The sequence below is a fragment of the Bos mutus genome, chromosome 2 (genome assembly GCF_027580195.1).
Source record: "Bos mutus isolate GX-2022 chromosome 2, NWIPB_WYAK_1.1, whole genome shotgun sequence".
NCBI classification, from domain to species: Eukaryota; Metazoa; Chordata; class Mammalia; order Artiodactyla; family Bovidae; genus Bos; species Bos mutus.
The window spans coordinates 31468802-31481898 of record NC_091618.1 but is presented as its reverse complement, the minus strand read 5'-3'; the positions used below and the strand labels follow the sequence as shown (position 1 = coordinate 31481898).

The window sequence follows — 13097 nt, the reverse complement described above, 5'->3', positions numbered from 1 at the left end:
TCCATGGAATTCTCCAGGCCAGAACACTGGGTGGGTAGCTGTTCCCTTCTCCTGGGAATCTTCCCAACCCAGGGATCAAACCCAGGTCTTCTGCATTGCAGGTGGATTCTTTACCAGCTGAGCCACCAGAAGAAAGAAGAGTCCAGACAGAGTGATGGAACAGTAACACAGGCTGGGATCATGGACTATTATTCGCCCCCTGGTGGCCTTCAGGGATATTGCACCAAGCCAATGACTCCTAATCCGAAAGACCCTGATGCTGGGAAAGACTGAGGACAAGCAGAGAAGGCAGCGACTGAGGATAAGATGGTTAGATGGCATCACTGACTCAATGGACATGAGTTTGCACAAATTCAGGAAGACAGTGAAGGACAGGGAAACCCGGAGTGCTGCAGCCCATGGGATCCCAAAGAGTAGGACATGACTCAGCAATTGAACAACAAAACAAAACACAAATTGGGTGCTACCACCTGGGCAATTTCCCATGGGGTGGATTATCTACTGTGTATCAAACATACAATACTGAGCCAAGTCTGAAGGTTCTTCCCTTGCTGTAGCACCTACAGAGGAGCAACCTGGATAAGAAGTAGGAGGCAGGACATCTGAGGTCAAGTTTGGGCTCCAATGTTATCTATATCTTCGAACAAGCTACTTATCTCCTCTTTGCCTCTATATTCCTTTAATCATGAAAGAACAGAATTTTTCTAATTCATAGTTCTGTAAAGAAGCTCCCTAGTATACAGAAAAACACAGCAATGTGTAAAAAAGTTCTGTTTACTTCCCCAGCTTTCTAAGCAACTTCAGGTCCATTGCCACCAGTGGGAGGTGAGCAATGGGTCTCTCTTTGCATGCTGTGTGCTGGCCTCTGACAGTCAGGCTCCCTGAGAAGGGGATTTGGTGCTGGAGTCTTCCTCCACCATCTTTCTAACATGACCGTCTCGCCAGGCCACCATGCTCTCTGGTCTGGACTCCTTCCTACATGGCTTCCCAAAAGGCCTTCCTGTTGGCACTCTCCCCTTCCTCCAGGGATATCTCCACTGAGCAGCAAAAGCAATCTTCCTAAGACACCAAATCACACTATTTCAGGGTGAATCCTTCCAGTGGGTCCCCACGGCTCCCTAAACAAAATCCAAACATTCATGCAGGATCCTGGCATGATCCTACAGGCCTCTCTGGCCTCCCTGGGTGCCCCCCACCTTCCCTCCCACTGTCCTGCAGCCACACATGCCTTCTTTTAGCTCCACAGACACACCCAGCTCTTTCTTGTTTGGGTCCCTTGGGCTGAGGACCCTCCTCCCTCCAATATTTTCATGACTACCTCCCCTCATCCTCTGCTGTCAGCTTCAATGCCTTCCTTTGAGGAGGCCTTTCCTGACCACTGTGAACTAGTTCCTTCCATCTTTCCTTGGGCCCTCCATTTAGGTTTTTCAAAGACTTATTATTTAGTTTGTTTCCTTTTCATCTGTATGTGTCTGCCTCCCCAACCAGACTGTAAGTTTTAAGAAGAAACGGTGACATCTCTGGGTTTTTATTGACTGTGGCAACCCCAGGGCCTTTACATAGCATATAAAGGATCACAGCAGGTCCTTGAATTGTTGCTAAATGAATATATGAATAGATGGATGCATAAAACGGAGTTTGTGATTTTGGAGAAACAAAAAAGTAAAATTTCACAGGTTTAAGGAAACTGGAGCAGGATATTGGGTGGGGGGTGCTTTTGGCAAAGTCCTTGCCACAGAAATGTCCCAGGTTTGAGGGAGAGGCTTGTGAATTAATCACAGCCACTAAGACCCAAGTGTGTTGCTCAGTTGTGTCTGACTCTTTGCAGCCCCACTGACTGTAGCCTGTCAGGTTCCTCTGTCCATGATGTTTTCCAGGCAAGAATAATAATTTCTCATCTTTATGAGAAATTAAAATGCTTGGAGAACATTCACACCTAACTGTGGAATGCACAGTGTAGAAATGATACTGAGTTTCTGTCTTTATACATTTAGAGCTTTGGCAGGGCAGGGAGGTGGGGGGTTCGGATGAGAGGAGGGAGAAAAACTCAACTGTCAGACTCAAAGCAATTAAGTCCATCAGAATGGAACAACCGCTAAGGAAGGTGAATTTCTTGGCTTATAAACCTTCACATGGCTCCTCTGTGCTTTGGATATGCAAATACCTTTACTGACTGGCAGCACTTGAGGTGGGAACAGCCTCCTTATCCACCCAAAGTCTTGCATCTGCTCCCAAATCTTATCACAGTGCTCTAGGTGTAATTAACTTGAGTGATGGCAAGCCCTTGAGGTGCCTGTCAAAAATTCCCTTCCCAAAGGACTGTCACTAGGGGATCAGAAACAGGGAAGGGGGAAACCCAGTGCCTGCATCACTAGCGTGTAAGCTCCAGGGAAAGGGCTGCAGTAGGTACCCAGACATACTGCTAAGCAAGGGCAAGCATGCAACAGCTACTTGTATGTTTAGTGTCAGAAAAAGTCCTGCGGTGGGACTGATGTTCCACCAGCCCAGCCTCTGCCTGGTCCTTGCTGTCAAACACAGCTAAATCCTCTGGTGTGTTTTTACAATACACAACGGTGCTGTCTGAACCTGCAGCTGGTCTGGCCTCTGTCTCCTCATTTGTAAAACCGGATTTAAAATTCCACGTCGTCAATGTATTTGTGAATCGTGTATCTACACTATTGATGCATATTGGTTCACTGCTAACAGATACAAAAGGGGTGGACTGTTTTTATGGTTTGTCAGATAAGATACAGGACCCTCAGTTAGATCAAAATTTTAGATACATAATAGCTTTTTAATAAAAGCATGTCTCATGCACTATTGGGGACAAATATTTGGGACATTTGCTAAATCTGACAATTTTAGTTATTTGTCTTCTATCCTCCAAATAATGTAACCTTTTGGAGGAACAGGAAGTGGATCTTATCGCTGGAATCCCTTATAAGTGCATCTGTCAGATTTTTGGATTTCACAGACTAAATATTATTGGTATTTTTGAAAGGGAAACTACTTTTAATTTTGCTAAACGAAGACATTTATGACATTCTTCACTTTCCTAAAGAAAAACCAGTTAATCTTTTAAAAACTATTGTGCTGGCCAAAAAGTTCACTCGGGTTTTCCCACACTATCCTGAATGAACTATTGGCCAACCCAAAACAAAATGAGCCTTCAAGCCATTTTATGTAATTTTATGTAATTATATAAATCATTAAAAAATAACTTTACAAGCTACTTATCACATTTTCCTTTTGTTTGTGTGCATATAAGGCAACCAGGCAATGTTTCACACCAGCAGACACCGCCCAGCTGACCGGTGTTTGGGAGTTTCAGCTGTGTGGTGTTTATCTGATGGCTTCGAACAACGTTTGTTTTCTTTTTTTTCTGCTGTAGCTGCGAGGAAGCTGAGTCAGTCTCGAGCTCAGCTTCTACAACTACTCTCACCTTTCCCTCTAATCTTTGTCTCCCATGTTTTCCTCCAGGACTTTAAATCTCTTCAGTGAATGAATTTTTTACTATAAGTTGCCTGAAGAACTTTGGAAGTACAGAAATTTAAACAAAGAAGCCTTGCATATAACAGTACTCAATCAGTGGTGCTGTTGACAAAGCAGATGTGAACACTGAGTGGTGTTTGATTAGTTTACTTTCTGAAAACAATTTTTTTAAAACCGAATTCTTAGTCTAATTTCCTATTTTTAGAATTTTAGAATGTTTGCGCTAGAACAATAAGCACATCTTTTAGTTAATCTAGACTTCCCGAATTAGGATTTGATCCCATGAATCTATAGGAATATTAGAACCCAAGCTCTGCTGGTCCCCATGCCTGCTTAGCACACATCAAAGGGCAATATGTCATTTTACAAGTAAGCCAACTGCCAAGGGCAGTGACTGTTGTATGAATGGGTGGCAGACGTGGGTGGAGTGCCCAGCACCCAGCTTTTTAGCAAATTAACTGACTCTATTGGGGGACAGAAAGGGCAGGGACAGATGTTCATTCATTTTTGCTCACACTATATAGTAGGAAATGGCTTCTGGGTATAAGTAATGAAAGGCCTAAGAAGATATTTGAAGGCAGGAGAAGGGGACAACAGAGAATGAGATGGTTGGATGGCATCACCAACTTGATGGACATGAGTTTGAGCAAGCCCAGAAGTTGGTGATGGACAGGGAAGCCTGGTGTGCTGCAGTCCATGGGGTTGCAGAGTCAGACACAACTGAGTGACTGAATCGAAGATGTCTCTCAAATAATAGCAATGTCTCTCTCCCATCTCTTCTGAGATTTCACAGTTCCCTAAGTGCTTCTCCTGTATTTTCTCAAGTTGATCCTTACCACAAGAAGATTTAGAAAGGTGGTACTGTTTTCTTACTGTAACTTTACAGATGAGGAAATAGAGGTAGGGTCACTGTGTTGACTTGGCCAATGAAAGGGGTGGAGCTGAGGTTTGAACACTATGCTTAACTTCACTCAAGGCCTGTAAGACAGGCCAATGCCTTTGTCATTTAAAAAACCTGGTTCACTGTTTCAAAAGTCACACAAGTTCTATATGATTATTTTAAGAAAATTCAAGTAATTCAGGAAATTCTAGATTAAAAAGTAGACTACTGTACCCCATCCTCCCTTGGTTGTGAACTGAGTTTATACACACTGATAGGTAAGGATTTTTTTTTTTTTAAATGGACCAAAATGTATGCATTGATGTGCTTTGTTTTCCTGAACAATACATCTTGGTCGTATTTCCAGATCTTTAAGTAATGATATACCTGTTTGTTTTTAAATGTGCCATGTTTGGAAACAGAATAGCAATATTGATGATAGGGGAATATTGTACTTACCAACAATATTTAACAGTGGAGTTGATTATGGAATGGAAACAGGGCTCACACTGGTGCTCAGAAATGGGGTAAACTGACTCTGAGAGTGTCAGGTTACTAATTTTCTCTCAAGTGGGCTCCAGAGTCAGAACCACAAATAGGCTAATAAGGCTTTGAAAAAGTTATCCAGTAGCCGTTCATTTTCCTATCTGTAAAAGGGGGATACAAATACCGTGTGTTCCTAAACATTGTAGTGAGGATTAAATGAGATAGTTCAGAATAAATGCTCAACACAACGACTGAAGATGAAAAGGATGATTATGACAATGACAGTGATGACAATGCTAATTCTCTTTTGGTTCAAGAAGGTCAGGTGGGCGTTGGAACAGCAGGTGATGCTTAAATTGCAAAGTTATCAATATCAGGAACCGGTCCTCCAGGACTACCAAATCCGACTGCCCATCTCTCCATAGTACTATGAGATTAGCCACAGATTCAGGATCTTTGACTTGTCAAATGAAATCCTTGTGTTATGATGATGTTGTATACTTTGCACAGCTCATGCTGCTTCCTTCCTGGGTGCTACTAAAAATAAGGAAGAGCATGGAAAAACAAAAACAAAAACCCCACAACTCTGACAGTTCTTCACAGCAAGACTTCAGTTTTGGAAACCTCAACAACTCTGGTTTAATGATCCGGAGTTTGGTGAAACCTTTCAGGGAATTGTTTTTCAGTCGCTCAGTCGTGTCCAACTCTCTGGGACCCCATGGACTGAAGCATGCCAGGCTTCCCTGTCCTTCACCGTCTCCCAGAGCTTGCTCAAACTCCTGTCCATCCAGTCGGTGATGCCATCCAACCATCTCGTCCTTGTCGTCTCCTTCTCCTCCTGCCTTCAATCTTTCCCAGCATCAGGGTCTTTTCTAATGAGTCGGCTCTTCCCATCAGGTGGCCAAAGGATTAGAGCTTCGGCTTCATCATCAGGAAATGGAGGACTACAATTCCCAGGGTGGACTATTTCCACCCCGCCCATGACGTTGCGTCTCTCCTAATTCTCACCAGGTTCCTAGCTCAAACTACAAATCCCAGAAGGCTCTGCAGCACCGCTCCGGCCTCCCGCCTCCTGAACTCTCACTTTTAAAGGGAAACTCGGACCGCTTTGCCCACTGGGAAATGTAGTTCCTCGATGACCGACCCTGCCACTAACACTACCTCTCAGGCCAGGGAACTGAAATAAGGCGAGCCAACTGGCGAGCACTCGAGTACCTGCGCCTAACCGGTCACCGGAAGAGCAACTTGGCTCAGGAAGGCTCTGGAGACGCGCCTGGGTTCGGGGTCCGGCGAGAATGAAGCTCGCGGTCTAGGTCTCACCAGCCGAGAAGGTAAACTGGGAGGAAGGCGGCGGAGAAGGACGAGACCAAATACCAGCCTGGAGCAGGGAGTGGCCAACGGAAAGGGTGAATCCAAATGGAGATGATAGGGGTGGGAATGGTGCTTCCGTCCTGCCAAGTCTGGGGGGAGATGCGCCCCCAAAATAGGGTGGAACCCAGGTCCTAGCAAAAAGAAGAGGGGCTTCCGTGTAGTGGGGTGGCTTTACGGTTTGGGGCTGATCAATGGGACCTCATCCGACGGCCTCGTCTCCCCTGGCTAGTGGAGGCTGCGCACCAGGCCTTGGGCCTGTAGAATTTGGGGTCGCGGCAAAGCCCTGGATGGAAAGTTTAGGCAGGAGTGTTTTGCCCAGGGAACCAGAGAACTTGAGCGGAGCCCCGGGAACAAAGCCTTTCTCTAACCCCTTCCTTACTGTTGGCTGTTGGGGGAAGTGGGAGGTCTCTGGGGACAGATGTTTGGGGGTTCTAGTCAAAGACAGTCGCAGGAGGAAGGAAACCTTTTTAACCCCAGGCTCTTCTCAGAGTACCCCACCCCTACCCCCTTGTCATCACTGTAAACATTCCGTGGCACATTGAGAGCTGACTCTATTCTGAAACAAGCCAGAGAAGTTAGTGTAAAGAGCCTGGGCCTAGAATGCTGTAAAAGTGGCTCAGCTCTCGGAAAAAGGACCTAAGTAAATTAATTGGGGGATAAAATCAGGCTTGGGATACAGTATGTAAAAGATCCTGCTGTGCTGTGCTTCCGTTGTGTCCTACTCTTTGTGAACCCATGGGCTGTAGCCCACCAGGCTCCTCTGTCCGTGGGATTCTCCAGGCAAGAATACCTGCATATCTTAGGGCTCTTGCTTTGGCAGGTGGGTTCTTTACCACTCTTCCAGGGGATCTTCCCAACTCAGGGATTGAACGCAAGTCTCCTGCATTGCAGATGTTGGATTCTTTACCATCTGAGCCCCCAGGGAAGCCCAGGAATACTGGAGTGGGTTATGTATCCCTTCTCCAGGGGATCTTCCCAGCCCAGGAATAGAACCAGGGTCTCCCTGGTGGCTCAGCTGATGAATCCTCCAATGACACCAATTTCCTACAACACATCCTCTGCATGCCGCTGCTGTTTCCATCCACGAAACCCAGATGCTCTGGCCTAGCTGTCTCACAGACAGTGGGATGTAACCTAATTACCTCATCACGAACATCTGCTGAAAATCTTGACATACTAATTAACAGAATGTAGTTCTAAGAGATCCACGAGTGGAGTGAGGGGAATAGTCAAGTGGTATTAAATTAGGCCCTTATGTGGCTTTTCAAAGGCATTATTTTACTTCTTCCCAACTCTCTTCTTATTCCAAAAAATACCTAGCTTGACTCGTTTCCTTAGAGCATCTAGAATCAATGGTTCTCAAGAGAAATGCTGCTGCTGCTACTGCTGCTAAGCTGTTTCAGTCGTGTCCGACTCTGTGTGACCCCATAGACGGCAGCCCACCAGGCTCTGCCATCCCTGGGATTCTCCAGGCAAGAACACTGGAGTGGGCTGCCATTTCCTTCTCCAATGCATGAAAGTAAAAAGTGAAAGGGAAGTCGCTCAGTCGTGTCCAACTCTTCGTGACCCCATGGACTGCAGCCCACCAGGCTCCTCGGTCCATGGGACTTTCCAGGCAAGAGTACTGGAGTGGGGTGCCATTGCTAATTTGTAGTAAATTCATCTATCTCCAAAATACAGGACCTGTATCTGAGGATATGGATAGAAAAAAAGAATTATACTGTACTCTATGAACACTAGCTGGCTTTCCTGGTGGCTTGTTGGTAAATAATCTTGCCTGCCAAAGCAGGAGATGCAAGAGCCACAGGTTTGAACCCTGGGTGGGGAAGATCCCCTGGAGAAGGAAATGGCAACCCACTCCAGTATTCTTGCCTGGGAAATCCCATGGACAGAGGAGCCTGGTGGGCTGTCATCCATGGGGTCACAAGAGTTGGATACAGTTTAATGACTAAACCACCACCTATGAACAGTGGTTATGGATGGATGATGAGATTACAGATTAATTGTACTCTTTTCTTTACATCTGTATGTAGCATCTGGCTTTGTACAATGAGCATGTATTACTGTTTTTACCTTACTTTTCCAAGAGTCACTTGTTGCTCCTTGGTTGTAGGTTTACCACCTGCAGATTGCCTTGCTAGGAATAATAAAAGGATTCAATTTGAGGGGTGAATTTAGTGTGCAGTCTGTGTGATGTTAATGTTTTTTTCCTTCTTCCAGGTTGGAAAGAGGCTATTTTATAAATGTCACGTCACGGTATGTAGTTGTTTTGGTCTATGTCAGTCTAATCCATTATCCTTTCTAGTTTGAAATACTCCCTTCTCTTTATCTGATGGATTTAGGTTGCACCTCGTAACTTGCTTGGGATCTGATAACTGACTCATCTTGGCTGGTGGATGAGAGGGAGAAAAATATTGCAGTTGAAATACCTTTTCAACTTTGGATTTGATTGACCTTGCTATTTGCTTTTTTTATCAGGGTCATGGTTTTTGTCATATGTGTGTGTGTGTGTATGTTTAATTATAAAAGAAATTTTAATATATCCTTTGTTTATACTCCTTGTGCATTTCCTGGGACAAAAGCTTGTTGAAATCAAGGTAAGCAAAAAAAAATTTTTTAATTAATGTCTATTTCCATGTTGTTTTTCCTTTCTCAGCTTTTGCCAAGTTTCCGATTACAGACTGACATTCCTGCATGAACATCTCCCCATTAAAATGTCCTTGCCTCTTACAGAGGAGCAGAGGAAAAAAATTGAAGCAAATCGGCAGAAGGCTCTGGCCCGAAGAGCTGAGAAACTATTAGCAGAACAGCATCAGAAACCTGCCCAGTCCAAGCAGGGCCCATCCCAAAACCTCCCCCGAGATCCTTCTAAGTCAGGGAGCCATGGCATCTTTTTCAAACAACAAAATCCCAGCAGTTCATCTCAGGGTGACCAGAGACCTCAAAATCCCCACAATTTTCCACCCAACACCTCCGAGCAGGCAAAGGGGATGTGGCAGAGGCCAGAAGAGATGCCCACAGCCTGCCCAAGCTACCGCCCACCAAATCAAGTGACTGTCGCTGGGATCTCCCCACCTCTGGCAAACAGTCCTCCAGGGGTCCCTAGCCAACAGCTTTGGGGTTGTGAGTTAGGTCAAGGTCATCCTCAGGCTTCACTCGAGACCCAGTCAACACCCTTCGCTAACACAACTCACGAGCCTTTGGCCAAAGTGAAGAATTTCCAGGAGACAGCAGCCTCTTCCTCTGGACAGCCTCCTAGGGATCCTGAATTAGAGGCCAGGATGACAAGACCCTCCACCTCTGGGCAGAACATTTCGGGGAGTGTGATGCCCAGGACAGAAGGAAGACTGCAACAGAAAGCAGGGACCCCGCTGCACAGAGTGGTAGGCTCCCAGCAGGGAAGGTGTATCCGGAACGGAGAGCGATTCCAGGTGAAGATTGGGTACAATGAGGCGCTCATCGCAGTGTTTAAGAGTCTGCCCAGCAGAAGTTACGGTAATGAGTCTTCCAACTGGTTCTTTCAGATGTTTTTTTTTTCCCCCCTACTTCTAGAGTCTCTAACAGTTTCTCATAAATATGAAGAAGATGCATTGGCACATTCTGTCCATCCAGTTGTTAGAAAATTTCTATTTTAGTTCATGTTTCCTTTTGTACTAGGCATCCCTTCCAATAGCTGCCATGCCTGGGGGCTGCCTCGTGGCCCTGTGGAGAATGGATGCATAGTTTTTCACAGGCCCTCCGCTGCTGCCAGGTGCTTTGTGTGCATTGTAGCACTTATTTTTTTTTTGATGTGATAAGCAGATGTTATTTCCATTTTAAAGGCGATAGAACTGGCTCGGCCAGGTGAAGTGGCGTGCTCAGGTTAGTTAATCCGGAAGGGCAGAACCAAAGTGGCTATCCTCAGGTACGTTTGCTGTCTGTCCTCCCCGGGGATTTGTACCTCAGCAGGGGCTTTTCAGTCAACTGTGTTGAACTTAGCATGCATGCGTGCATTCATTCATTCACTCATTCAACAAGCCTTTATTGAATGTCCAGGTACTGCTCATGCCAAGTCTTTGGCCTTATTGTGTGCAAACCGGGTACTTCTGTTTCATTTCAGATCCTGCCACCAAGACGTGGAACTTCAGCATGACTGACTATGGTCCCCTAAGTAAGTAGGTGTGTAGTGCCCCCTCTTGCATGGAGAAGCTGCTCTTGAGGAGTTCCTTAGAAGTAGCAGATGTAGTCTAGCTGGTGGTTCACATGGCTTATGGGGTGCCATCCCAATGTTCCTCTTCTCACCATGGCCAGCCTAGTGAGGCAAGTCCTTGGGAGGACATCACTGATCATATTAACAAAAGCTAGCACTTAAAAGAACCTGCTACATGCAAGGCTGTTCTGCTGCTAAGTTGCTTCAGTCGTGTCCGACTCTGTGCGACCCCATAGACGGCAGCTCACCAGCCTCCCCCGTCCCTGGGATTCTCCAGGCAAGAACACTGGAGTGGGTTGCCATTTCCTTCTCCAATGCATGAAAGTGAAAAGTCAAAGTGAAGTCACTCAGTCGTGTCTGACTCTTAGCAACTCCATGGACTGCAGCCTACCAGGCTCCTCCATCCATGGGATTTTCCAGGCAAGAGTGCTGGAGTGGGGTGCCATTGCCTTCTCCAAAGGCTGTTTTAAGCCCCTTATGTATTTGCTAACTCTTTTATTCCTTATAACAACCATTTTACAGTTGGGAAAACTGAGGTCCAGAGAGGCTCTGTAACTAACATAGGATCACACACAACCAATAGGTTGTGCAACTGGAATTCAAACCCAGCCCATCTGACTTCAGAGGGCCTATTCCCACCAGATTGTGGGCTCCAGCCATGCCAGGCAGCTGTGCGGGCCCTGCTGCCAGGAAGAGTAACAGTTCAGCAACAACACAAACCCCAGGGCGCAGAGAAGGGCCGTTGGGCTGGTGCCAGGCTGTGCCACATCTGTTGGAGGTCAGGGCTCCCAGCTGCACCATTCCTGTCTTCTGTGATCTTGTTGCCTATCCGGCAGCAAGGTTTGGCGCCTTCTGAAGCCTGGAGGCTGCACCTCGTCAGTGTCAGCCCCGTTCTGCTCCTCCTTGCTGGCCGTGTCAGTGCCCTCTCTCTCCCCACCCAGTTCAAAAAGGGGAAAGCAGAGGATCCACGGGGAGGTTACTCCTCTGCAGATTTGGGGCTTGGAGTAGAATTCTCTAGAATCACTAGTATAGTTTCTGGAAGTGATGAGACAGCCCCCTGCAGAACTTCCTGTGTTGTGTGTGTGTGTTTTTTTTTTTTTTTTGCCTCCTCCACTTGAAATGTACACCATTAGGTTTGGGAGAGCTCACTTCTACCATTATTTTATTTCTTTTATTATTTTATCTATTTATTTATTTATTTTTGGCCATGCTGGGTGTTCGTTGCTACTTAGGGTGTTCTCTAGTTGCAGTGTGCAGGCTTCTCACGGCAGTGGCTTCTCCTGTTGCAGAGCACAGGCTCTAGGGTGAGTGGCCTTCAGTAGTCGTGGCATGTGGACTCTGTACTTGCGGCTCCCGGACTCTAGAGCACAGGCTCAGGAGTTGAGGCGCACGGGCTTAGTTGCTCTGCAGCGTGTGGGATCTTCCCAGATCAGGGGTCGCCTACATTGGCAGGCAGATTCAAAACCACTGAGCCACCAGGGAAGTCCTTACCATTATTTTAACCCATTTATTGCATGTTAGGAAGGGGAGAGACAGTGCTCTGAGTTAACACTGCAGGTCTTGATACATGGTGTTGCATTGTTGCATATTAAACCAGTGATTTCCAACGTTAGGAAATCTTTTTCATGTCCTGTGTTTTTTTCTTTTTTCTACTTTTATATATGTATAAAAAAGTAACCTATAGAGACTGTTTAAAGTCTCTGTTTTGTTTGATTTGTCATCTTTTTACTCCTGTTCTCTCTCTGACCATAATGCATGGTGACTCATGATATCTGCTTTTGCAAATTCATTTAGGTTTTCTGTGCAGTGTGATTATTTCTGGTAATGCTCCACATATTTTTTTTTTAAACTTTGTTGGGCACAAAATTCTCAGTGTAGCTTTCAGATGAATTTTGCTGAACAGGAACTGTTTTGCTCCCCGTATCCTTGTCAGTGTTTTGCACGCACAATCTGCTTCTACCAAAGTGTATCTTGAAAACCCTTGCAGCAATCATGAATTTGTGCCTCTATCCTTCTCTCTTCATTTTCAGATGGTTCATGTTTGCTGTGTCATCTTAGTAGATTACACTTTTCATTAGTATAATTTATGAAGACTGTCAGTCTTTCTGTTATTTGTTTGGGTTCACCTCTGAACTTTGACTTTTTAACTCTACCACACACTCTTTGAACCCTACCACACACTCTTTGTAGGCCATGTGGAAAGTATATCAATGGGCAAAAGAAGAAAAACCAGCCCCCTCATCTGCCCCCCCATCTGTCCCCACTCACTATTAGCATTTTAGTTTTGTTCCTTCCAGCCTTTTTGCCTGTGCATTAAAATGTACAATGTTTTATATATTTAATATAATTTGTATCTTGACTTTTTCATTTAGTGTTCCTGCATAAAGCATTTTTATTAATTTTTTATTTATGTATTTATTTTGGTTTGCACTGGGTCTTCCTTGCTTTGTGCGGTTTGCATGAGCTTTCTCCGGTTGCAGCAAACAGGAGTTACTCTTAGTTGCAGTACCCAGGTTTCTCACTGTTGTGGCTTCTCTTGTTGCGGAGCACAGGCTCTAGGATACAGGCTTCAGTGGTAGCAGCAGCAGGCTTAGTAGTTACGGCGCACGGGCTTAGTTGCTCGTAGGCATGTGGGATCTTCCTGGACCTGGGATCAAACCCATGTCCTCTAAATGGGCA

At 45.6% G+C, this 13097-nt stretch overlaps 1 protein-coding gene across 3 annotated transcripts in view; it reads left to right on the top strand.

The window, feature by feature from the left end:
- Positions 1–5968: 5968 nt before the first annotated feature.
- The window catches only part of SMARCAL1 (SNF2 related chromatin remodeling annealing helicase 1), a 53924-nt gene continuing 46795 nt past the window's right edge, over positions 5969–13097 (top strand). The window contains exons 1-4 of one of the 3 annotated variants that reach the window (XM_070386945.1): positions 5969–6189; positions 8450–8485; positions 8886–9724; positions 10329–10379. In XM_070386945.1, coding sequence (XP_070243046.1) covers positions 8944–9724; positions 10329–10379 — 832 coding nt within the window. In that variant the 5' untranslated portion in view covers positions 5969–6189; positions 8450–8485; positions 8886–8943. Of the gene's footprint in view, positions 6265–8449; positions 8486–8885; positions 9725–10328; positions 10380–13097 lie in introns of all 3 variants that reach the window. The other 2 variants (XM_070386938.1, XM_070386933.1) reach the window with 2 other exon arrangements.